This window comes from Desmodus rotundus, chromosome 11 (assembly GCF_022682495.2).
Source record: "Desmodus rotundus isolate HL8 chromosome 11, HLdesRot8A.1, whole genome shotgun sequence".
Classification (NCBI taxonomy): Eukaryota; Metazoa; Chordata; class Mammalia; order Chiroptera; family Phyllostomidae; genus Desmodus; species Desmodus rotundus.
The window spans coordinates 87,405,124-87,432,837 of record NC_071397.1 but is presented as its reverse complement, the minus strand read 5'-3'; the positions used below and the strand labels follow the sequence as shown (position 1 = coordinate 87,432,837).

Sequence of the window (27,714 nt, the reverse complement as noted above, 5' to 3'; positions counted from 1 at the left end):
ATAACAGTGAATCATCCACTGATGTTCTCAGCTACAGCACCCCCATAACTACGAAGGGCACAGTGCTGATAGTTCTGTCATTACTGTATTTTGTCATAGAAAGATACGATAGCGTACCATAGTCTCCTGCTGAGTCTACCGTAGTTTTAAAAGATGTCAAAGCAGAAAAGGATTTCTGCTTTAAAGGAGGTTATTAAATACTTTACCACATTTTTTGCTTCAAAATTGTTTTCCTATTTTCCTGCTCTAAAACCTAGGTGCATCTTATAGTCTGAAAAATACGGTATGCTGGACACTGACGCCTCCTAGATGAACACCTTTCCTATTTCTGGTATTTCTGGAGTTGTCATCACCTATAACCCGTGGTTGTGGCAGTAAGGTGTGGCAATTGGCTAGCTGGAAGTAGTCACCACCTATGTTCAAATAGCTTTAAAAGATTCCCACATTCAGCCCCTGAAGGCTGTATTGTTCTTTGTGGTGGGTTCTTTCATTTCATACGAAATGACATTGCTATATGAATTTTGCAGGTTTATCACAAAGTCTTCTTTCTGTCCAAAGTCACTCCTCAGAATTTGTCAAGATCAGAGCATCACAAGATTGGGTAAACCAATACTACAGCATCTCTTGGTGGCGCTGGAGCACTCTTTCCTATGGAAAAAAGCAGTGTTTTACCCACTGCTCAGAGTGGCAGTCAGAGCCAAGGATGGCTCGGTGGGTGGGTTGAGGGGGGACAGGGCAGGATGTGGGAAAAGCCAACTGATCCCTTCCCTTCAGTCTACTGTGGCCTGGCCTCCACAGCTGAACTCCTTCTGGGGCTTAGTGATCCGCAGTTTGGGAAGAATTGGGGGAAAGCACTTGCCAAATTGAGCAGAACAGCTGCTTCCTGTTTAAGTTTTTTGAATGGAACATTTAATTTCTTTTTCAGAACATGTTGGGATATAAGAAGGAATAGAAATACCACCGTGAAAAATGTTTTTTTTCATTACAGAAACAAAAAAGCTCTCATATTCAAAGATAGAGTCTTGCTTTCTTTATTCCATGTTATGAAAGACTGTTAACAAAAGAATACGTATTTTTTCCTCAGAAGTTAACAACTATTCATTTACTCGCGCCAATGGCAGCTCTCTCAGTCTATGAGAAAGTTATTTAATGACAAAAATGAACAGAGCACTTACCATATGTCAGGCACTTCTTGCTTTTACATACATAGTCATTTACTTCTTAAAACAATTTTATGAGGTAGGTCCCATTGTGTCCATTTACAGATGAGGAAACTGAGGCCCAGACAGGTTAAGGAGCACGCCACGTCACACAGCTAGCATGAGGCAGAGGTAGGATTTAAACCAAGAAAGTGGGGTCCTGATTCTGTGCTCTTAACCACTGTCACACCCAGATGGTTACTAACAGGCAGAAAGAAAAATTCTTGCCTTTTCCTAGGCAAGAGTTCACTATATCTCTTAGTAAAGTGCAATTTTTATGTAATTCTTCAATGTGAAATGTGGGGAATTCAAAAATACACAGAGCCTGCAAACTCACTCACTTTTATGAATGGGTCTGAGCAAAGAAAATGCTTTATGGGCTTAAACAAGTCAAATGCATGAATTATTCTCTTTTGAAAACTAGCTAGCAGTCTGCATTTATAGTACCTCTTCTCTTCCATGAAAGACAACACTGGAGCTATAGGAAGACTTTCTTTTAGGGAAAGGGAATTAGGTCAAGTTAGGTCAAAGGTGAAACAATGCTGGAGTTATCTGAGAAAGAAATCAGGAGAGATCTGAGAAGAGCCCACTGGGACCTGGTTTCCACAATTCTCATATGTAACCGTGAAATTAAAATTAGACGCAGGGCTGGATTCTCATGGTCATAAGCAGTTTAGACAGTGAGCTGCAGAGTTCACACATTCTTCTGTCTATTTCCAAATTTCATTGTCCAAAGGACCTGAGAATTATGACCACTGAATAAATTCTCTCACTTTTATTAAATAATGAGTAGAAAGAGTTCAGAGTTGACTCGGGAGAAAGACAGGAAACCTGGTAAATGTGGGTAGGGGCACTCCCAAGTTTGCAAATGAAACCAAACCTCTAAAACATGCTGATTTTGCTCAACTATTGTAGGTAACTCTGGAGAGAAAAAAGACACCCCCGTGTGAATTCTCTTTCATTTGTTTCTTCTCTATTCAGAGTTTCATCCAGATGTTTCAGCTTTAAGCTGCTAGAAGAATTTTTAACACAATGGTTGAAAAAGTACACTAAGACACAAACACATAAGAGGGATATTTATATGTTATATTTATTAAACTAACTTAAAAAGAATTACTTTAATTTAAATCATGAAAGGCATGGCCCACAGTAAAACAAATGTAATATTTCCAAGAATGTCTTTTATTATCTCTAGTTCTGTATGCATTATCAGCTGTTGACATCGGTCTTTATCACCATAACTGACACAGAGTTGTTCAAAATAACGTTTTGACCCAACTGGACGAGATATGCAGATGAGAGTGAGATCAACTCAAAACCAGAAAATCCACACCAACAACCAGTAAAAGTGTTTTTCTTGATATTTATAGTCTGTATTTACAAAAGTAAAGGGAAAACCAATCATTCACTATGTACATGTGTTAGTGAATATTAGTATTTCACATTTACATATGTATGTGCATTTGTAAAAACCACATAAAAAAGATAAATTTTAAATTATTTTTATTTATGAAAAAATATAAAATGTGATACACTCATCAATTTGAGTGCTTGTTCAAAACCCAGTGCTTAAAAATATTTGGGAAAAAAATCCCAAACTATATTCTGATGGAAGATAATAGAAGTGAAGAGATAAGAAAATAGTGAGTGTTAAATGTGATTTTAATAAGTACGGATGTGAGCCCTGGCAGGTGTGGCTCAGTGGATTGAGTGCTGGCCTTCAAATAAGTACGGAGGTGAGCAGAAAGATGTACTTGTAGGCAGGAATCACACAGCATTAACCAGATAAAGCATCTGAAGTGAAAGACGTGAAACTGAACAGAACCAAGGTACTTTCGGGACAGGGTAAATGAAATTTGTCTTGATGAGTTCATACTGTTAGCCAATGCGGAATTGACATCCTCCCAGAAGACGTGTCTGGGACAACGACCCTACACTATGCTACAACGTCAGTGCTTTATTGGGCTTCTGTTAAAAGGGCAAGGGTGCAATTTGCCATATAATGACCTTATACGACTTCAGTGGGTATCTCTGTACTTACTGAAGAAACATCGGACAGCATCAACTGTAGTCCCAAGCATGGGCTGGATCGGAATTTTTAGACCTCAAGTTCCTTCTTTCTATAAAGACTGGGGTTCCATAGGGGTTGGGACAACTCGCCCCCATAAAGGGAGCCCCCAAATCTTTCCCATTGTGCTTCCCAGCCCATTCCCGTTAGGATAGAGTGTGGTGTCCCAGGCCAGTCTGCTAGTTGAGGCAGGGGCAGCAGAAGCAGCAGATGGTCCGGCAGGGGTTCTTCTTCTTGTACTGTACGGCCTTGCGCACCTGCGCCTTGGCCTGGCCGGTGTAGTCGAGGGTCTTCGCCACATTCAGCTCAATCACGTTGAGGGTGTCGGCCTGCTCCTCCACCAGCACGGCCATCTGCAGGAAGAGCTCATGCACATCACGGATGCGGCCCTCCAGCTTCAGCAGCTCCCGGTGGCGGCTCTCAATCTCGTTGAGGGCCGCCCGCGCGCCCTTCACATCAGCCAGCAGGTTCTCGGAGAACACGTCCCACTTGCCCTGCTCGAACATGTCCTCGATCTGGTCGCCCGAGACGTCCTGGCCCATGATCTCCAGCTGGCGCTGGATGCGGATCTTGCAGTTGTCGCGCTGCTTCATCTCCGCCTGGTTGTACTCGTACATGGCGCGCTGGAAGGTGCGGGTGAGCGCGCTGTACTGCGCGCCGGTGATGCGAGCCACCGCTGAGTTGGGTCCGTGCCGGGCCTCCGCCTCCTCGCTCAGCGCCTTCATGGAGCGCAGCTTGCGGTGGATGTTTTCGCCGCGGGACTTGATGTCCTTGGCAATGGAGTTGGTGTCACGCTTGATGCTGCTGAGACGCCGCATGGACGTGAGGAAGCGGGCATTTTGCTTTCCCAGCCTCTTCACGTCTGCCATGAGCTGCTGGTTTTCATTCTGAAGGTCCTGGATGTCTCGGTACAAGGACTCCAGGATGTGGTCCGTCTCGAACACGATGTCCTCGTGGGGTGAGTCGAAGTCATCGTCTCCGTCTGAGAACTGCTGGTCGTACTGCCTGGTTAACTCCAGAAGTTCTGGTAGCCGGTCCTTCATTTTGCCTGCAAGCCGACATACCGAGGTTAAATTCCTCCAGTGACAGTCAGAAATTCACACCGAGGGGACTGAAGCGAAAATAAAGGACCACTCCGCTCAGTACTCCCAATTCTTTATCCTCGGGTGTAACACAGGCACTGAACGGAGCTACATGTTCTATGACATTTTGCTTACAAGTAAAGGGCAAATGTGACTTAAAGCCATGGGCACAGTAGCATTTTATAGCCTGTAGGTCTCTGCAGTTCAATGTTACAATGCTCAGCCAGCAATTTAAAAATTTGGATTGCATTGGGAACCAACCTTTTTCTTGCTTTTGAGTTCTCCAATAATCACAAATCAAAACAGACAGAAAAAGGAAAAATAGGAAGAAAATACTTGCAAAGGTCATTATTTTTTAATAAAGAGAGTCAATTAACAAGGCTTTGGGGTCAAGTCTAAATGTCTGTTCTGTGTCCATTTAAGCACTGGTGAGCATCTCAGTCCTGTACATCATAACAGCTCTTCAAATAGGACCATATAAATCATGGTTTAATTTTTTTTTCTTTGAAAAATGTTGTAACCTGGCCAGGTGGCTCAGTTGGTTGGAGCGTTGTCCCGTACACCAAAAAGTTGCAGGTTCAATCCCTGGTCAAGGTGTGTACAGGAGGCAACTGATAGATGTTCCCCCCCTCTCTAAAAATCAATAAACATATCCTTGGTGAGGATTAAAAAATGCTATAAAAGTAAAACATGCTTGAAGTAAAACAACAAAATACACAAAGACAAAAATCTAACAAGGAAGTATAAAATTTGGAAGTTGAAATTTCCTTGTTCCTCTGCCCAATATACTTCAGTTTGAATACTTGTTCAATACTCAGTGCTTACAAATGTCTGAAGGGGAAAAAATCAAGATATATTCTAATGGAAGGTATTAAAAGTAAAGGATATAAGAAAATAGTTAAGTTTAATGTGATTTTAATAAGTAGGAGAGGTGAGCAGAAATAAGGTACACATTAAGGCAAGAATCACATAGCACAAGCCAGATAAAGGATCAGTAATGAAAGACAAAAGATGTACAGTTTTCCCCAAGGTCTCTAGAAGTGAGCATCATTAACAAAACTGCTTTAAAAAACATTTACATGGAAAATTTCAATCATGCACAAGCTTAGTAGCAATACTAAAACACACTCCCATTTATCCATCACACAGCAACAATATTTGCCCACTTTTAATGGCTTTTTGAAACAAGTTGGCAGCTCAAGGAGAATTTCTATGTTTTTATAAGAGTGGTGGTGACCATTTTCCTGCTTAGCAAAGCAAAATAATGTTCCCTGTATCCATATTTTTCCATAGGAGCAGCTAATATGTATCTGGGGCTTACATAGTGCCAGTAACCAATTTCTAGGCACTTTTCATGTGATATCTCCTTTGATCTTCAGGTAGACTCTATGAAGTAGGCTTTGTCATTACCAGAGTTGGTAAGTTGAGCATAGGAAGATTGAAGAACTTACCCAGGGCCACCAGTAAGTGATCATTTAGGCTTCAGAGAACCCCACCTAACCACCATACTCAATTATCTTCAGCAAATGTACAACAGTGAGTCATGAAAGACTACTCTATTAAACAAGGAAATGTCAGATCTGGAGCCTCTTGGGAGGAGCCCCAGTACAGGCTCAGGCTGGTGCCCCTTATGCTGGGCTTGGACCTGCCTGGTAGGAGCTATGAAGCAAGCTGAGGCCAGCTGCTGCATGTGCCATGCTTATGGCCGCTTGGGAAATGCCATAATTTGAGCTGAAACTGGCCATCAAATATGCTAGTTAGCTTTGGAGCTCCTACCAAGCATCTCCAATTCGAGCCAAAGCTGGTTGCCACTTGTGCCGGTTCAAGAGTGCTTGGTGAAGACTGTGCTGTGGGCCAAGGCCGGCCTCCGCCCATTTGGAGGGTCGGCAGCAGGCTTGGGATTAACTCCAGCCAGGGCAGGCAGGTTGGGCAGGGGAGGATCTCTGAGGAATGCCGTGCCAGGGTGAACAGTGTTAGCCAGGTTAACGGAGAGGGGCAGATTTCGTGCCTGCTTGCACTGGGCAAGCCACGTGGAAGGAGAGCACAACAATGGAACAATGGCATCTGCCAACAGTTCCATCCCCAGAGAGAGTTACCACTGATCCCTCCCCTCCACCCTTCACCTGAAAGTTAGTCAATTAAATTCCTCCCTGTATGACCCAGGTGCTTCTCCAGCTGCTGCCTCTGCCCTGGAGCATGGAGTGAGTTTGTGGGTGAGTCCTCTAAGAAGAGCATCCTGGTCTTCCACAGCCCTTCATTTCTCTCAGATGTAATCCTCAGTGGCTTTCAAAGCCAGGTGTTATGTGGACTCCTCTTCCCGGCACAGGTACCCTGGCTGGGGAGCCTCACATGGGGCTCACATGCATTACAACCAGCTCACCATCTTTTATGACCTGGGGAAATTACATTACTTAGCTACTACGGAATTGAGCTGCATCCACCTGTTTTAGTATCCAATTTATTCTATTATGCAAGATTTAGATGGGAGAGAAAATGGATGAATTTTAATGAACAAGGCAAGACTTGGTGACACATGCCTTCCCTGCATCTTGGCCAAGACTCAGGAAGCACTGCCATGGAAGGAAATGGGCGCTTAAGGGGCAGTGCCACACACCAGAACATCAGGGATCTGCTCGTTGACCTCCCACTAGTCCTGGACAGTTCCCGTGCTCTGTGCTGTTCTCCTTAAGCCGTGCGCCATCTCATTCATAACATGAAGAGCAAAGCAGACTTCAATCATACAGAAAATGGCCTTGGATGATATTCAGAGATGGTCATTCTTTCTCAAGACCTACCAACCATAAAGTCATTGGCCCTAAATTACGTGAAGGCCTAGGTTCATACCATAATCTGGTGAGGAGAGAGAAAGGAATAGTGTGTGGAACGAAAGATTCTCCACGGAAGTGTAGACAAGAAGGGGGCTTTCACCTTGCCTTCCTTCCCACCTTTCCTGGCGCAGTCCAGCTCCAGACCTGTTGGTCCCACTGACCTAGAAAGTCTCCTGGTTGCCAAAGAGCAAGCATTAGAAAAACTACAACAGAAACTCAACCGAAAAGCCGCTATTTCTAAGAATGTCTCCCGAGAGTTTCAGGTATATTCCTTCCCGTAGTTACATCAAAATATAGAAGGAGGCACAGAAAGAACATCGAGCTAGACTGCACGTGCAGTTGCTTGATTGTGAACTGTGAGGTTCTGAAAAGGGAATTATCATAAATTAGAAACAATGATCAAACAGTTATACTGGCCTTCTTGTCTGTGATAAAGGCTAATGTAATAAACTTCAGTAAAGTGTAGTCATAAAATTACTAACATAAATCCTTCTTTGATTCACACAGAGATGAAGAACTCCAAAGAAAATTTAGAACCAGAAATCTGCTTCTGCTTTCTAATTCTCTTTTCAGGCATGCATATCATCCGCCCTGAGAACTAGTTCTCTTAGGGAAGGAAGGGGAAATTGCACAACCCTTCTTTCATTGGGCAATTAAATTTTAAGTAAGAGAAAATACAGAAACAGTCAAATGATGGTAGCTCAGTGGCTCTTGGTCTTTAGGAAGCAACAGAATCTCCTGGACAGCTACAAACCGTACAGATGCCTGGGCCCTTTGAAGTTTCTGATTCAGTGGATCTAGGATGATCTGCAGGTGATCCAAATGCACACCGAAATTTGTGGCCCATTCCATAGATACTTACTATGGCAGCTTTTTAGTCACAAACTCCATGCAGTTCCAGACAACTTACAATAGTCCCCATTTTGGGGCCGACTTGAACAAACAACTGATAAAGAAAGATTCACAAAGAGAGGGAAAGAGGTTCAGAAAGCAGCTTTGTACCTATTTCAGAAAACCAAAGAGAGGGGGTGATTACTGCCTAAGCAAGCTGTACCCTGGGTGCTACAAGGAACAACCACGAAAGTCATAGTTCCCTACATGCTTTTAAGGGAACCGGTTGTAAACACATCACATAGTCATTATCTCTGATCATAAAATAGAGGCTCTGTGCCTACTTACCCCAGGGAGAACAAGAAAAAAAAATGTTAATACGTGGTTATGAGCTGAATTGTATCCCCCTACGCTGAAGCCCTACGTAGGGATTCATACGTTGAAGCCCTAACCCCAGTAACTCAGAACGTAATTGTATTTGGAAATAAGGTCTTTGAAGAGATAATTAAGTTAAAAGGAGGTCTTTATATAATCTATACACTATTGTACATTAAGCAATACATTCATTAAGCAAATTTGCCCTACTACCAGGAAACAAAACCTTTCCCTTGATTCACAGCAATGTGTTAAAGTATTTCCACGAGTCACAAGAGACCTCAGACGTGGGACACACAATGCAAGCGAGGTGATGTGTGAATCATGTGAGGTTTCCCGTGAAGACGAACTTGTGGAGTACAGGAGGGGAGCAAACCCCAAAGCACGCAAGGGCCTTCTTTTTGTAGTTATGACAAGCAATGCATTAGAGACTATTCTTCTATAATGTGGATTCAGAAAGTTTAAGGCTTTTGTTTCATTTAAGAACTAACATATGTATGTAACATATGTAAACATATGTAACATGTTTAGAAACACACACACACACACACACACACCATTCATCTACTAGTGAAACTAAAAAGATCTTGCCCCAAAACATATGCTCTCAAAGAGAACTTTTGATCAATGCTACTTCAACAACGAAGTTACCATCCTCTGATTTTCAGATTTTATCATCCATCTCTCCTACGTCCTGTTATACAATTTTTACTGTCTCGTTAAAAGAAAATGGTGATGACAAACCAGAAGGTCTTTATGCCTAGGTTCACCACAGGTCCATACAGCGCCTTCACCAACCTTTGTGTAAGAACCGTATGACATCTTTGGGGAAGCGAGAAGAGTGCCCCTTTGTCCAGGGGGATGCACCCCAGCACCAGGGCACAGAGCCTGGTGAACTGGGAAGAGAGGGCTTTCCAGACCCTCTCATCCATGCAGCCAGGTGCCCTTGTGCTTGGCAAAACACACACAGTCCCATGTGGTCACCCTGAACCCACTTTTTTCTACCACCTCACCCAGTCCCTCCAGCCCAACCATCAGCACAAAGATCATGTAGGAGCCAGGAATTCCCAGGGATCCTGTGCCCCCACCACCTTGGGGGTTACAATTTCAACATATGAAATTTGGGGGGCACAAACAGACCACAGCATTCCCCAATCAAAGTTTTATATATAGAACAATTATTAGCAGGTAGTAACTTAGATGATGCACACAAGGAAATCTTTTCATCATTTAAGACCATTATCTTCTTTCCCACAATAATTTCTTCATGTCAGAGTGTCCCCAAACACAGTGATGTTTCAGGTTTTAGAGCATTCAAATGAACAGTAACGCATCCAAAAGTCCACAGGATTATTACGGCTCAAAGATAATTCTCTTATAACAAAGATTCACTGTGGTTATGACTGACCCAAGGATGAAATAACCAAGCAGTGATACTTGCAGATAGAAGTTTTACAGTCAGGAGGATAGAAGCGGTAAGTGAAAAGATGCTGGCAGGTGAGCTTGCTCAGGGAGAAGGGCGCTCCAGGGTCAGGGGTCCAATCACCTACACAAGTCTGTCCACTCTTGTCTGCATTCGCATTTACAAACGAAAACCGCTGTTGCTCTATCTTACATTTGATCTGGCTTTGGCCTTAGAATGTGAAGCAAGCTTTCGGCTGGAAAATATAGAAGACATTCATGTAAAAGGAGAAAATAATGAATTAATTTTGAGTCCAATTTGAAAATGTGTATGTCTTTGATCAAGCTTTATTTTACATAACTATTCCACGGAGAACTTTTTAAAAAGAGAAATCAATAGAGTTTCTAGAATCATTAGTGACTTTTTTTCCAATCCATAATACCAGCTAAGGGCAATCCCACAGAATTTTCACATTCCTTTTTTTGCTCCTCTCTCTCTTAGACAAAGTCCTTTCAGTCACCGATTCATTGGCTGGTTATTCCTCATCAATTCTCCAAGGAAATAAATTATTTTTATTTTTGGCTGCAGGAAAATCTGTTATCCAACATCATCAATGTATGAGGTTTTTCCACGGAAGGGACTTTTACCAACTGAAGTTCCTCCCTTCAAAGGTGAAAGGTGTTCACTCATTTTGTATTAAAAATCCTCTTCTAAAATGCAGTAATATAGCTCATTGCTTCCTTATGAGAGGTCATTGGACCCAACTTGTTGCTGACTCAGGTTGTCATTATTAACATCTTTGAATTGCATGGGGATGCACTTTTGTTTATTTTAAAATATCTATTTCTTTGGCATTAAAACGTCAAACCCAACCTCAGTTTCTCCGTATACTGACACTGGCCTTCCTTGCAGTCCTCTTACAGGCTGTAGCAGACGAAGAAATTAGATAAAAGCCAAGCATTTAATAATGGTGCGCTAGATGGGGGTCAGCAACCTTCTAGAATCAAGCCTACTAGGTAAAGCAGGAAAGGAAAACGTCAGTGACAAATGGAGTGACTGATAGTTCACTCTTTGTACTGAACGTTTGATACACCAGCCATCCACAATGTTCACAATAACTTTGTGATGAGGGTAACACAATTTTCAATTGACCGATGAATGGATTCCAGAAAAGTTAAGTTCCTCATCCAGTCCACCCCGTTAGGAAGAAAGCAGGCTGGGACTTAAGCTCACATCTGTCCAGATCCTATGTTGATGTTCTGTCCTCTCAGTCCTGCACTGAGCTGTGGGAAGACCTGGAGGTAAGTGGGGTTAGTGTTGATGAGAAGAAACATCCTTTCCCACTCTCAGATTCCCTTCCCTGTAGGTGGCTCTCTCCACCTGCTCCTGCCAAGGGGCATGGATTCCTTATCAGACTGGTGAACCTGGAAGGAGGAATTGTCCTTGGTAGCCCCGCTGCTTCTTCCCTCCTCTCGGAAGTGGGCTTCCTACAGAGAACACGTGTTCTCCTCTGCTCCCCTGTTCCTCATTTCCACTGACAGCCATAACATTCTAATCTATGTACGGCATTTTCATGAACCTGCCATATGTTGGAACCTCATCAAGTGATTGCTACTGACTTCACTATTTTAGTACCGCATAGCATCTGAAGTAGGAAAGCATCGAATTGTTAGATTATTTCCCCGATGTGATGATCATCATCTGAGATTCAACTTTCTTTTTGTTTTTTTAATTGATTTTAGAGAAAGGGGAAGAGAGGAGGAGAAACATCAACGTGAGAGAGAAACACTAATCAGTTGCCTCTTGTATGTGTCCTGACTGGGGACCAAACCAGAAACCCAGTCATGTGACCTGACCGAGAACTGAACCCTCAACTTTTCGGTCTGCAGGACAATGCCCAATCAACCAAGCCACACCAGCCAGGGCCACATCCAACTTTCTTGGTCTGACTTCCTAAGTGACCTATTCTTTCCCCCCAAATTTGTACATCCTCTTTGTGGAAGGTTGAAAATAAAATTACCACACATTCTTTGCAGCTCCTCCAAATCAAGAGCTATAGACTTTCTCAAAACCTCAAATTTGAGTGTGCCACAAGACTTGGACTTGCTTTGCCAAATGGTAATAAATACGATGCAACGAGAGGCTTGAAAAGCACTTGTACACAAGGGCTTGCTATTGGGAACCCTGATACAACCACACAAGGAAGTTTGGGCTTCCCTGCAGGACCATGAGGCCCTGAGCCAACCCATCAACAGACTCTAGGTACCTGAATCAGCCCAGGAGACAGCAACAGAAGACTGACTGCTCAGCCAACCCACAGAATGGTGAGAAATCATAAACTGTTGCTGCTTAAGCCACTAAGATTCCTAGCAGTTTCGTAGACTATAAAAACCAGCTGATACAGTAATTGGTACCTAGAAGTAGCACACTGCCATAACAAAAACCTACAACATTCAACATTGACTTTGCGATCAGACAGCAGGTTAAAAGCAGGGAACTATTAGCAAAAACTGGGAAAATGGTATGCCAACAGTTAGTGGAGACTGCAAAAGTGATGAGACAATTGTATAGCAGTCAGGAAAAAAAGCAACCCCTACTATGCAGTAGCAAAATAATTGGCAAAATTGCTGCCCCTGGCAGCATGATATTAAAATGTACACAATGAATTTTGGATCTAGCTGCAAAGATCTCAAAACAGAATACTAAAAGTGTTCGTGGTGTGCTTCTAGCTGCATAGAAGTTTCTGAAGAGAGATGAGCTAAAAATAAATTATCTAGTCAATAAGCATTGTTTAGAGAAAATAGAGAAGAACCAGACCTCACGGCACTGGAAAATAAAATCTTTTACCTCTCCAGCCTCTTCAGCTGGAAGAAAAGATTCTATAGTAAGAAATGGCCTCAGGGTAAAAACCTCTGTGTAGTGGACCATCTCAGCTAGCACGGGGGCTCCGGGATTCCTACAGGTGTTCCCTCACAGCAGCCTGACACGCGGCCCAAAGAAGAGAGTGTGGATGTGGGTTTTAGGGTTAGAGATCCTATGAATTCTTAGGAAATCTACCAAGTCTTAAAAGAGTTTTACTGACAAGCACAAAAGCTTGACCTAAAAGAGACAGAGACCATTCAAAAGAAAAGAGGCTTCTGCGTATCTGACTTTTTATGAGCAGGAACAAGGCCAAGGAAGCCATTCAGAAGCAACAATAAGGCATTTCTTATGAGAAAGGAAGAATGCTTTAGAGGGTAGAGCCAAAAGCAGTGGAGAACTTTAAACCAGTGAGCCACTCCCGAGGGGAACAATTGGGTCCTAATCAGGGAACGCCCTGTGGCTTGGGAGTAGAGGGACTTAGCCACACGGACCTGGGTAGAAATGCTGAGGACAGGATTGCTGCTTACAACATGTCTGTGTGACTGTTTTTAGGGGTTACATATTTTGGTTATCCTTCTCCTATTTCACCATTTACGTTGGGCATGTGTGAGGAGATAACTTACTTCCAGTCCATTGTCTCAAGATCAAGAGGTTCTGCATCTGAAGAGCTGTGTCTGAGGTTTCCCATCTGTATCCAGAACTGATGGAAATCATGGCTAAGACTGTGGACTTAGAGGCTGATGCCACCATGGGATGAGACTTCTGAGAACCCCAGGGTGAGGGCGAGCACATTTTTCTTATAGGAGCAATGTGAATACATTTTACCAGAGGCAGACTGTACTTGATTACAAAAAAATGGCCACAAATTCTTAACGGTACCTTTGATCAAGGAGTTGTGTCAATTTCTCTACCCTTTGAATCCGGGCTTGGCCAGGAGGCTTGCTTTGACCAAGAGGACAGTAGCAAATGCGATGCAAGCAGAGACTTGAACAGCATTTGGACAACTGGGATTGCCCTGCCTCCGCAGCGGGAACACAGAAACCACTATGTGAAGAAGCTTGAGCTACCCTCCTGGAGGATGAGGGCCACAAGGAAAGAGAGGCCAGCACCCAGGTGACCCACCACTATAGCTGTATGACTGCGCCCAGGTGAGCTGAGGGACAGAACCGCCCAGTACTTACTCTAGGCCACCTACTGTTAGAGAAGCTTTATATGAACTATTAGGGAAGCTTTATCTCATTTAATCCTCACAACCATGAGAAATGACGATATGGTCTGGGGGTGCTTTGTTATACTGACAAAGCTAACTCAAACACCCCTCTTCAGGTTTCTCTGTTCACCCTCTTGATGATCCCAGCCTAATTACGTACCTTGATTTTAACGCACTTTATGTTTACAACATTCTATTCATGTTGTATACAAACGTTACAATAAAGCACACACCTAAAAGGACCATGTGCTTCTTAACATGTCTGAGGGCAGCCTTCCTTTCCTTTTGAGGATTGTGGTCATAACCAGGGTCAGAAGAAAAAAAAGACAATGCTAAAAAAAGATTATCTCACACACAAGCAGGCTCTGCAGAAGGGCCCTGCAGACACTGTTTGATAATGCAGTGTGCTACACAGGAGTCCCCGGGCTGGGGGCAGCATGGCACAGGGACACTGGCAGCTGTGACCCTGGCTGAGTTTCAGTTTGGTAAGAGGTTCTGCAAACTTGAAGAGCCGGTTTCGAAATGGAGGTGAGTAGTTCTAAGTGTATCTCAAGTCTGTCATTCAGACCTTCAAAATGAAGAACACTGGGCAGGCAAAATGCAGTTTCCAAACACAACTCCACTGCCATATTCCAAAGGTTCTTTTGTCTTCCAAGACAGGACCACAGCAGTTTCTTGCTATTCTACTAAAGAGAATAAAAATTTGTGGGATATGAACTAGGTTGGAAGAACACCACAAGCTGATAACAGCCCTATTCATCTTTCAGAAGGCAAAAGGCAATCAGGGTACTTCTTTTTGGAGTCATAGAACCTGCTTAGAATTCCACATCTACTTAGGGAATTGTAAGAGAGTGGCCAAGTGTTGACCCTGGGGAGATATTCAAATCCCAGCTCTGCCACAACCAGGCCCAGCCTGGGCTACCTCGCTGGTTTCAGGGTTCCCAGTGGCAAGAGAGGTCAATTCCGGATGGATGAGTGCTTTTCAAACCTCTCCTCGTCACATTTTTTTGTAGTCACCTTCTCCATACCTTCTCTTCCCCGTGTGTACTACCTACTGCTTACGATGGTGGGGAACTTAAACAAGATAATCCACATACAGCTCTGAGAACAGTGCTTGGCAGAGTAAGCACCCCATATACGCTACCAATTATTGTCTATTCTGGGATTTTGATTTACTCAAAAAAGTACAGTAGGGTCAGTAACTATTGTATAAATGTGCATTTGCTCACATACTACTAACAGGTTAATACCTGCCTCGCCTACAATCACAAGTGAACACCAACACCTGTGCCTTACTATATTATTTGGGGTTTTTGACTACTTTTGTTCCAATTCTGTTGTAAAATCTCTTTTTCTGAGTATAAAAGCAACCTGCAGTCTCTGTGGGAAGGAAAGGAAGGAGAAGGAGAAGATATCAAATGATACAGAACTGTTCTACACGGAAAGTACAAATTTCTCATCATCTAATACTACTATATATATTAACTATATAAATTAACCAATGACCAAGTCTTTTATATATTCTTCCAGACTCCCTTCTACCCTAAAGTTTGAATAATTGAGAGACAGCATTCAGAAGAACTGATCCCGATAAAGTGAAATATAGAATGATTCCCCGGTACACCACAGGAGTTCAGAGTTTCATTGTTTGGGGGCCCCTCTCAGGGATGCAGGGCCGCAGGGCAGGTCCCACTGTGCTTTCCCACCACCACCGTCTTTGTGCAGGTGAAATCACAGAAAAAGAAACACCAGTGGTAACCTGGAATGGGAAAGGGATTTTAAACCGGAAGAGAATCTTCACATTTTACTTTCACCTTTAACAATCTCCAGGTGGTTTCCCCAATTCCACACAGCCCGGAGGCTGTGAAAGAGTCTGGAAGCTCCTTAGCCAGTCTGAGGTTGGCTATCTTCAAGGTTTCCTGTTTATAACAAAGTCAGTGCCTAGGCTTTCTTTTGGGAGCAGATTGACCATTTTAATTAAAAAAATACCCACCAAACATCTCCCTCATCAGTGCCTCACAAAGGTAAGCCCCATCCCCCACCCCACCCCATTAGTTAGGTTTTGCTGTTAGCGGCGGTGGGGTTTGTTTTGTTTTCTCGTCAGATGCCGGAAAATGTAGGGAAGAAATCTTGCTCCTCAGTTAACTGACATGATTCCTAAAAGCAAATGTGGGGTAGGGGACGATGCTCTGACTCCTGCAGATCACATGACCTAAAATGATCTTCAAAACCAATTAAATCTTCTAGTACCGGTTCTGTATTATTCCTATAACTTGAGGACAGAATCTTAATGTGCTATACACACTCAGAATATCAGGCAAGTAGAAGCTGTTCAGTGCCTTGCATTTACTGTATAAACGAGGGCCAAGGAAACAAACTCACTCATAACGAAAATTTTCATGTCGAAGTGAATGTCTCATGAAGACAGTCCAAGATGGTGGTGCAAAAACATGCTAAATTCACCTCTCCCATGGTCACACCAAATCTAAACTACATATGAATCGATTTCATCTGAAAAGGACCCAAATCCTATCTGAAGAGCTCACTACAACAATTGATATCATAGGTGAGGCAGAGATGTAGTCCCGCCCAGACCCCTTCCCCTGCACCCCATGTGATGACCCACAATAAGAGGCACACAGAGCATCTCCCTGAGTGGCAAGGGCGATGAGCCTCACATCAGGCACTCCAACCTTTGGGACCTGCACCAAAGAGACGGGCCCTCAAAACATCTGGCTTTGAACTCCAATGGGGCTTACAGCCAGGAGACCCAAAAGGTGGGGCGGCATGGGTGGGGGGTGGATTGGAAAGTCCTCTCTTAAAGGACTGGCACACAGACTCATTCACCCAGGGACCCAAGCACCTAGACCTAGACCACATGTGAAGGAAATTCATTAACTAATCTTTTTTCTTTTGAGGTTTGTGCTTTTTATTTAACAACTTCAGGCCACAGAATATTTGTAACTTAAATCCCTTGTATCAACTATATGCATTGTCTCCCAGAGGAAACAAGAAGTAATGCTCAACAGTAAATGTTTTTCAGAGGCTTCTGTATAAAATCCTCAGCTACCTTCTCCAGTTTACATTAGGATTGTATCTAAAGAGATCATCAGCAAGAGACTCTTCCTTTGCATGCTGATTTTGCACCTCCACTTCCTGCCTTAACCACTCATCTAACTCTATATTCTTTCGAGCACAATGAGCTATTCGGTCTGATTCTCTAATGATCTGTGGAAGTTTTCCAGATCCAGGAAATGCAACCTTTCTGAATTTCTTGAAATTCTGTAGTCGATCATAATCATCTTTTACGCTGGGTGCATTTCTGGAGGCAGAGTTACTAACCACCAGTGAGCTCCGTTCAGTCAGTGACACCTTCCTTGGAGGCGTTGCCACCCCCACCCCCCCACCCCCACCCGATGCCTGTCATCATTAGCTGGTTTTGTCAGCTGACCACAGTAATTCTTTCTTGACCTCACATTTCTTCCTGATTTCATTTTCTTGAAATATTTTGTTATTTTCTGGTATCATTTCATCATTAAAAGATCCATTTGTTTTTATATCCAATCTTGGCATTTTTCTGATTTTGACATCTTCCTCTTATTTTTGAACTTTCTAACTCTAGTTTTGTATTCTTGAATAACTCCTCCAATCCTTCATTTTCTATGGCTAAGTCATCAAATTTTCTTTTTTCTGATCTTAGTTTTTCCGTAAAAAGAGATTTACTGGCAGAATTTTTCACAGTGGATTTTGAATCTGTACCTGTAAATAAGTTATCTTTCCCCAGCAGCTCATTCGGAGATAGATGTTGCTCCTTCTTTCTCCATATTGAGGGTGTAGCAGGTTGTGTTTTTTCTAGGAGGGAACAAGGCATTTCCATTCTTACTAATTTAGATGAAGAAATTTTGACTTTCTTCATCCCCTCCCCCTTCCTTGGTGGATGGATGGAAGGAGTTTCAGGTGGAGTTGGTCCTGGGAATCCCAATCTCTACCTCTATTTATGCCTGGGAGCTTCACTGGTAACAGCTGATAGTTTGGGATTTTTCATCTTAACCAGAGTACTTGATACTACAGTATTGTTATCCAAGCTTATTTTGGGGGTTCCTTTACAGTGGATGTTTCTTGTGAAGGCATCCTGAATTTTCATTCCATTCTGAGGATTTTGATTTCTTTTGTCCTTTCACTCAAATCCATGCTCTACTGGGCTGGCATATAAGGAAGCCTAGATAAATATTTGTTGAATAACTTCGTTTACCAGAATGATTATTTTTCTCAATCATTGTTGATAAGACTAGGTGTCTTGAATACAAAGTTGAAAAAAGATGGTCCTAGCCCCCAAGGTGCTCAAAGGCTGGCAGAGAGAATAAAGATAATAAGTGTAATAATAGAGAGATATATGGGAGTGCTTTCTGAGTTCAGTGGAGGGTGGTGAACTCAATCTGGGTGAGGGGAGGAAAGGCTTCTTAGGGAAGATACTGTGCGAGCTTATTCGAGCTTATTCTAAATAGTTTAACAGGAATTCGATGAGCAAGGAGGAGAAGAAGGAAACAAGGCAAACACAACCTGAGCGAAGGCATGAAACACTGAAGGATAGGAACCACAGCAATCTGATGTCTCAGGACTGAACAAAACATATCAAGATGTCCTAGGAGTTTATCAGATTATTCTTTAGGTGACTAGTATTTCCTGCAATGACCTGACTCAAAGTTGGCAAGTTTAAAACTGCTTTCCTTTTGAAAAAAAAATTATTCTCTTAGAAAATGTACTGATTCCTATAATTCACTGATTCCTCATCCCTCGAATTCTCTTCATCTACAACTATTCAAGGAATTTGGCATCTCTCACCCAGGTACCTAAGTTATCATAGGGCCCAGCCAGAGCTATCACCCTCTCTCTCCAGCAATCTTGGTCAGAAGCCAGCCAAGGCATTCAGGCCACACCAGAGAGGTGCTGTGAAAGATAAGGGATGAATGTCACTGTATCAGGCCTGCTCAGATTAAGGCTGAGGTATTCCTCTGCTCTCCCAGGGTTACCATGGCTGCTTGCTAATTTGAAAATACCAGCAGTCTTAGTCACCATCAGGGCAAAACGGTTTAGGGCAATGGATCTTGAATTCTGGCATGTATCAAAATCATCTAAGGAAAATTTGTAAAAATGTCAGTTCTTGGGCTCTACTCCTAAGGATTCTGTTTCAGTAGATTCTGAATATGGGCCTGGACTTCCCTTTCTGTTTTTTTGTTGTTGTTGTTTGGGGAGGGTGGTATTTTTAAATACCCCAGGTAATTCTGTTGCTTGTAATCTATAGGCTTTAGTGAGATTCAATGGACTGATTTGGAGCCTTTCAAAGGCTTAAAAAGAAGAGAGAGGAGGAAGGAAAGAAGAGAGAAAAAAAACATAGCCTAATATCTCAAAACTACTTACCATTTACAATGTTAAAGCCTAGAATTATAGCGAAGACCGGTATGCACTACACTTCAGTTAAATGGACAGCAGAGTGTTTTTGTTAGTCTTGTCTATTACTTATCACTTCTCCACTTGTCCTGGTCTACCCCTCCTTTCTCTTCTTCCCTGTTCCTGATCTTCCTAGGATTAAGATTACTGTCTTCTTGTTGTCTGGTCAGCTCTTCTAAAGCCTTAAGGACCTTAAACAAAATGCCAACTTTCTGGTTCCATTCAGCAGAGTGATGGTCTAGGTTAGAAATTCACAAACAAGTCCATGCAGAGGAGAATGCCCTCTTCCACACAAATTTTGTGGATGACGTGAGTCTCAGATCCCCTTCAGGACCAAGACCCTTGTTCCCCCAGTTGCCAGAAATATTATCCACCAAGGGCTCACAGCTCCAGGAACTGCCCTTGACTGAAGAAAGCTCTTAGCCCAAGATTATGCCTTCATCCTGGGTGCAGCCACATCCTAGATGATGATGTAAGGGGTACAATGACCCTTGTTTAGAGGTAGCAGAACAATTCTGAAAGGCCATCCCAGCTCCAAAGTTCTCTTCTGTGGAGGCTACTGTTGTACCTGTACTGTAGTTCAATTTCCCCCCTGTGTAAACCTGCTAACCTCTCTCCATGCCAAGTGTTGTTCCCAGAGGACCAACCGATAAACCTCAGAGTCTAGTTCCAGGGAATATCATTGACCTTGAGGTACCGAATCTGCCTCCTTCAGTCAACTACTGACTGCACAGTGTCGTGGGCCCTGCGTATTACTTCTTGAGTAATGTTAGGTGGTCACTCAATCCCTCCAAGTGTTTTTCTCTTTATCTATAGAATTCGAATGCAGACAACAACAACAATACTTATTATTTTGTTTTACAAGGGTTTTGTGGGAATTAATAGAGAAAATATGATGAGATCCCAAAGGGGTCAGCCTTCCAATTCTATCCCACTAACCTCAAAAAAACAAACAAACAAACAAAAAACGAACATAACAACCCAAAAATCTATGGGCCACAGCAAAACCAATCCTAAGAGGGAAATTCATAGCATTACCTCAAGAAACAAGAAAAATCTCAATCTAACCTGACACATAAAGGAACTACAAAAAGAATAAACAAAGCCCAAACTGAGTAGAGGAAAGGAAATAGTATAGATCAAACCAGAAATAAATAAAACAGTCTAAAAAACAGTACAAAAGATCAATGAAACAAAGAGCTGGTTCTTTGAAAAGATAAACAAAATTGATAAAACTTTGAACAGACTCATAATGAAAAAAAGAAAGAGGACCAAAATAAAAGAAAAAAAGTAACAACCTGACACCACAGAAATACAAAGGATTATAAGAAAATATTAGGAACAACTATACGCCAACAAATTGGACAATCTGGAAGAAATGGATGAATCCTAGAAACACACAATCACCAAAACTGAGTCAAGAAGAAACAAAAATTCTGAGCAGATTGATTACAATGAATAAAATTGAAGCAGTAATCAAAAACTCCCAACAAACAAAAGTGCTAGACTAGAAGCTTCACAGGTAAATTTTACCAAACATTAGAAGAAAAACTAACACCTAAACTTCTCAAACTATTCCAAAAAATTCAAGAGGAGAAAAGACTCCCAAGTTCATTTCACAAGGCCAGAATTATCCTAATTTCAAAACCAGATAAAGATGCTACAAACAAAAAAATTATAGGACAATACCCCTGATAAACATAGATGTAAAAATCCTTGACAAAATATTAGCAAACTGAATTCAGCAATACATTACACAGACTATACACCATGATCAAGTGGGACTTATTCCTGGGATGCAAGGTTGGTACAGTATCTGCAAATCAATTAATGTGATATACCACATAAACAAAATAAAGGATTAAAACCATATAATCATATCAATAGATAAGAAAAAGTATTTGACAAAATCCAGCACCCATTTATCATAAAACCTCTCAGCAAAGTGGGATAGAGGGAACATATCTCAACATAATAAAGGCCATATATGACAAACCCACAGCTAACATCACACTCAATGGTGAAAAACTAAAAGCATTTCCCTTAACATCAGGAATAAGACAGGAATATCCACTTTTACCACCCTTATTCAAAATAGTACTGGAAATCCTAGCCACAGCAATCAGACAAAAAGAAGTAAAAGCTGACCAAATTGAAAAAGAAGTAAAAAATATCATTATTTGCAGATGACATACTGTATATACAGATCCTGAAAGATTCCACCAAAACAACCTACCAAAATTGATAAATTTAGTAAAGAAGCAGAATACAAAATAAATATCCAGATATTGATTGAATTTTTATACACTAAAGGTAAACTATCAGAAAGGGAAATTAAGAAAACAATTCCATTTACAATTACATTAAAAAACACTTAGGTGATTTGGAGTGGTGAACACACAATACCAACATACAGATGATATATATAGAATTTTAATGCTGAAATCTATATAATTTTATTAACCAATATCACCCCAATAAATTCAATTTAAAAATACCTAGGAATAAATTTAACCAAAGAGGTAAAAGACCTGTACTCAGAAAATTATAAGACACTGAAGAAAAAATTGGGGAAGATACAAATAAATGGAAGCATAACTCATGATCACAGATAAGAAGAATTAACATTGTTAAAATGTCCATACTATCCAAAGCAATGCACTCACTATCAAAATCAAAATACCAATGGTGTGTTTCACAGAACTAGAACAATAATTAAAAATTTTATACAGAATCTAAAAAGACCCCAAACACCCACAGCAATCTTGAGACAGAAGAACAAAGTTGGAGGAATGATACTACCTAATATCAAATTATACTAGAAGGCCACAGTAACCAAAATAGCCTGATACAGGCATAAAAACAGATACACAGAGAATGGAACAGAATAGATAGCCTAAAAATAAACCTATGCTTGTATAGTCAAATAATATTTGACAAAGGAGGCAAGAACATACAATGGGGTAAAAAAACAGTCTATTCAATATTTGGTGTTGGGAAATTTGGAAAGACACATGCAAAAAAAGAAACTAGACTACCTACTATACCATATAGAAGAATAAATTCTAGGACCTCTGGTCAAGATGGCAGCATAGATAAACATGGCTTGCTTCCTTGCACAACCACATCAAAATTACAACTCAAATATAAAGCAACCATCACTCAGAACCATCATAAATCTAGTTGAATGCAAGTCTCAAAACTATGGAATTAAAGAAACCACATCCATCCAGACTGGCAGGGTGAGCAGAGACATAGAATGTGTTGGTCCCACAACCACTTGTGGTGGGTAAAAAGCCAGGAGGGTATCTTGGTAGTGATGAGTCCTAGCCCCACACCAGGTCCCCCAGCCCAGGATACCAGTGCCAGAAGGATATTTCACTATAAATTCTGGCTGTAAAAAACCAGCAGGCATTGAGTCAGTGGAAGAAACTTCTAGAGTCCCAAGCAGTTCCTCTTAAACAACCTACACACAGACTTACTCAGACTCACTTCCTCTGAGCTCTATCACCAGTGTATCAGCCTGAAAGACGCCAGTGGTATACAGAGAGAAACTGGAGTGTCTGGCATCAAGGTGATAGCTGGAGACAGCTTTCTCCCAGACAGAAAGGTGGGCAGAAGCCATTGTCCCTTTTCTAAACCTCTCCCCACAGAGCTACAGAGCCAGCAGGCTGGTGCCATATCTGAGACTCCGTCAACCTGGCTAACACTGTTTGCCATGCCATGGAGATCCCCAGAGGCTATCTCATCCAACTTACAAGCCCACCCAAGCTGCTTTTCCATATGAATGGCAGGTCTTAGCTCATGCTTCACAACTTTCCAAATGCTCTCAAACAAGCAACAGCCAGCCACAGTGAGCCCCCAGCCACCCATACCTCTTGCTAAGTGGCCCCAGGCCCGGCACTAGCAGCAGCCAGCCTAGGTGCACAGCTTGGCTTTGCCTGGGAATCTCCAAGCCCAAAACAAGTTGCAACCCACCTGGATTACATTATAGCTCAAGCAGGGTGACTCTGGGCAAAACACAGGTTGGGGCTGACCTTGGCCTGTACCACCCAGGGAAACTCCATGGCATGCAGACCCAGTGGACAGCTACAGACCATGTCAAAGCACCACCACCCTGCCCCCACACAGCTGATACTTCACAGAGGGCAGAGGTAGGTGGTCAGTGTTCACAGTCAGTCCTTGCAGCTGACAGGCCTGAGTAAATCCCTCCCACTGACCTGGCAACAGCAATAAGGCTCACCTATAAGAGGGTGTACTCAGCCCACACAAAGTGCAAACCTCAAGTTCCCAAGCTTGGGTGAAAGGGGAGGCTGTGCCACTGGACCCTACAGGACACCTACTACATTAGGACACACCACCAAGACATGGAATCAGAGCAGCTTTACCTAATACATAGAAACAAACACAGGGAGGCTGCCAAAATGAGGAGAAAAGGAAACATGGCCCAAATGAAAGAAAAAATCCAACTCCAGAAAAAGGACCAAACAACATAGAGATAAGCAATCTATCAGATGCAGAATTCAAAACACTGGTTATAAGGATGCTCAAGGAACTTTGTGAGGCCCTCAACAGCATAAAAAGGATCCAGTCAAAAACGAAGGATACACTAATTGAAATAAGGAACAATTTACAGGGAAACAACAGTAGAGTAGATGAAGCCGAGAATCAAATTAATGAATTAGAACACAAGGAAGAAAAAAACAACCAATCAGGACAACAAGAAGAAAAAAAGAATCCCCCTCCAAAAAGATGAGGATAGTTTAAGCAGCCTCTGGGAGGACTTCAAATGTTCCAACATTCACATCATGGAGGTACTGGAAAGAGAAGAGAAAGAGCAAGAAATTGGAACTCTATTTGAAAAAATAATGAAAGAAAACTTCCCTAATTTGGTGAAGAAAATAGACATGCAAATCCAGGAAACATAGGGAGTCCCAAAGAAGATGGATACAAAGAAGCCCACTCCAACAAACATCATAATTAAAATGTCAAAGGATAAAGATAAAGAGAGAATATTGAGAGCAGCAAAAGAAAAGCAGTTAGTTACATACAGGGGAATTCCCATAAGGCTGTCAATTGATTTTTCAAAGGAAACTTTGCAGGCTAGAAGGGACTGGCAAGAAATATTCAAAGTCATGAAAATCAGTGTCCTACAGCGAAGATTGCTCTACCCAGCAAAGATATCATTGAGAATTGAAGGGCAGATAAAGAGCTTCCCAGAGGAAAAAAAAAAAAAAACCCAAAAACAAACCCTAAAGGAGTTCATCATCATTGAACAATTATTATAGAAAATATAATATATTCCATTTCAAATGCATTATATGAAAGAGACTTATTTAAGAAAAAGATGAAGATCAAAACTATGAACTATAAAATGGCAATAAATACATATCTATCAGCAATTGAATCTAAAAAAACTAAGCACACTAGAAGAACACAGACAGAATCATAGATACAGAGAACATTTTGATTATTGCCAGATGGGAGGGGGATGAAGGGGAATGGGTGAAGAGGTGAGGGGATTACGAAGTATGAATAGGAAGTTACAGAATAGCCGTACAGTATAAGCAATGGGCCAGCCAAAGAACCTATACACATGACCCAGGGACATGAACAATGGTGTGGGGATTGCCTGAGGGAGTGAGGGGTGGTGAGTGGAGGGGAGCAAAGGGGAGAAAAGTGGCACAACTGTAATAGCATAATCAATAAAATATAATTAAAAAATAAACTGAAAATGGAATAAAGACTTAAATGTAAGATTCAAAACCATAGAACTCTTAGAAGAAAACATAGGCAGTAAAATCTCGAACACTTCTCTTAGTAATATTTTTTCTGATATATCTCCTCAGGCAAGGGAACCAAAAGAAAAAAAAATAAACAAATGGGACTACATCAAGCTAAAACGTTTTTTCACAGCAAAGGAAACCATCAACAAAATGAAAAGACACACCACTGACTGGGAAGAACATAGTTGTCAATGATATGCCTGATAAGGGGTTAATATCCAAAATGTATGAAGAACTCATGCAACTCATCACCAAAAACAAACAAACAATCCAATTAAAAAATGGGCAGAGGGCCTGAATAGATAGATATTTTTCCAAACAGTATATGAAAAAGATGCTCAACATCACTAATCATTAGAAAAATGCAAATTAAAATCACAATGAGATATTACCTCACACCTGACAGAATGGCTATCATCAATAAATCAACCAACAACTATTGGCAATAATGTGAAGAAAAGGGAACCCTTTGCACTATTGGTAGAAATGTAGACTGGTGGAGCTGCTGTGCAAAACAGTATGGAAGATCCTCAAAAAGTTAAAAATGGAACTTCTTATGACTCAGTGATTCCACTTCTGGGTATATATCTGAAAACAAAAACCAAAACAATCATTGGAAAGAATATATGCACCGTTACGTTCATTGCAGCATTATTTCCAATAGCCAAACTATAGAAGCAACCAAGTGCCCATCACGTGAGTGGGTAATAAAGCTGTGGAACATATATACAATGGAATATTACTTGGTCATAAAAAAGAACAAGATCTCACCATTTGTGACAGCATGGATAGACCAGGAGGTATTATGCTAAGTGAAATCAGTCAGTCAGAGGAAGACAAATACCATGTGATTTCACTTATATGTGGAATCTAAAGATCAATATAAACAAACAAACAAAACAGAAACAGACTCATAGAGAACAGACTGGTAATTCCCAGAGGGGAGGAGGCACAGGGGGCTGAGTGAAAAAGGTAAAGGGACTGCGAAGTACAGATCGGTAGTGACAAAAGTCATGGGGATGTGAAGTACGGCATAGAGAATGTAGTCAATAATACTGCAGGAAGTACATATGGCACCAGGTGGCTACTGGAAATACCAGGTCCTAGAACATTTTGTAAAGTAAGTGATTTCCTAACCGTGGTGCTATACACCTGAAACTACTACAAAATAACAGTGAATATAGACTGTAATTGAAAAAATATTAAAAATTTAAAAATAGAAAATATACATAAGAGTTCTTTGTAAAGAGCTGTATCATATTGTCAGCTAACCTCGCTATTGTTTGTTTTCTGTGCAGTGATCAGGGAAGAGGGGAGGAGGAAATGGGACGTCTGCTGATATTATACAATTTGGCTTACAGATCAAGTTCTAACTTAAGTCAACAGATTTGGGTCACTAATGAAGACACCCACGCACATAATAGAAAATTAGAAAGAAAACCGGGAACTGAGGTGTGCATTGCTACAATCCTGAAACTGAAACAGAACAACACTCATTCACTGTTTCCATCTGAAGACAGCAGCAGAGCAATTTCCACTACTCTAGAAAGTCAGAATTCACATTATTACCCAGTAAGTTATGCAATGAGTAATGGAATGGCATTTTGAACAGAGAAACAAGTAAAACAGTTGGGGATAAAATGAAGACTGCTTTTCTAGGCAATTGAGTATTTTCTGGATTACTCTGCTACTGTATCCACCGACAAGAAAAATGTAATAGCACACAAATTTACCTGAAAACATCTCATTAGATCAAGAGGGATAGTTGAAAATTACTGACTCTAAAACTCTGTTTCACATTAAAATGACCAAATTGTTAAGCCGTGCCAAGAACTTGAATGAAATACGCAAATAACTCCTGATGTCCATAGACCCAGAAGGAGTGACCAACAAATGACTTACTCTAACAGATGGTTTCTTTTTCAGTAAAAGTCACAAATTGTTTAAAACTATGAGGACCTTAGAGACCTACGAGACTCCCAACTTTGCTCTCTGCCCCTCAGGGAAAACACAATCCAACTGAAGACGCAAGACAAATCCACATGAAATAGTAACCAAAACCTTTCCCTTTCTTGTTATCTGAACAGTGAATGAATTACAGTCAGAAACATAGGAATTCAAACCAACAGATCAACGTGTGGGCTACATCATCCCAGAAGGCTGTCGGTCTCAAATAATTGGAAACTATAAATACGTATCTTGATTTCCTAATAAATCTGAAGAAATGCTGAATGAAACATTTTCTTCATGTGTAGAGAAAATATGTAAGAACTTCAAACTTACAATGAGGTTGCTGATTCGGTTTAGGTACAACATTAACTCAGTGTTCATAATCCTTAAGTGGCCAAAGGAGAGGCCTCTGGGAAAAAGATAACTAGACCCGGCTTGCTGAACAAAAATCAGAGTTAAGGTAGGTTGAACCATGCAACAATGAGAACAGTGAAGAGTTGGGGCCGGTTTAGAGGGGAAAAGGCAGGTCGGGTTGTCGGTCAAAAATACCTTCATCGGGACCAAAGGAATCTTCCTGCATCTGCAAACAGAAAGCAGGGCCTGAGCCCAGGGACCTTGAACCAATTTTGCTCGGCCAAAATCAAAAAGACAGAGGACACAGCAGGCCAGGTTC

At 41.6% G+C, this 27,714-nt stretch overlaps 1 protein-coding gene and 1 pseudogene across 4 annotated transcripts in view; both read right to left on the bottom strand.

Moving 5' to 3' along the window:
- Positions 1-2,264: 2,264 nt before the first annotated feature.
- Positions 2,265-27,714, bottom strand: part of STX11 (syntaxin 11) — a 51,517-nt gene continuing 26,067 nt past the window's right edge. For all 4 annotated transcript variants that reach the window (XM_071219652.1, XM_024552207.3, XM_045188869.2 and 1 more), the window contains one exon: positions 2,265-4,315. In XM_071219652.1, coding sequence (XP_071075753.1) covers positions 3,447-4,315 — 869 coding nt within the window. In that variant the 3' untranslated portion in view covers positions 2,265-3,446. The remainder of the gene's footprint in view (positions 4,316-27,714) is intronic.
- On the bottom strand, positions 16,924-18,048 carry LOC112297394 (nibrin pseudogene; annotated as a pseudogene).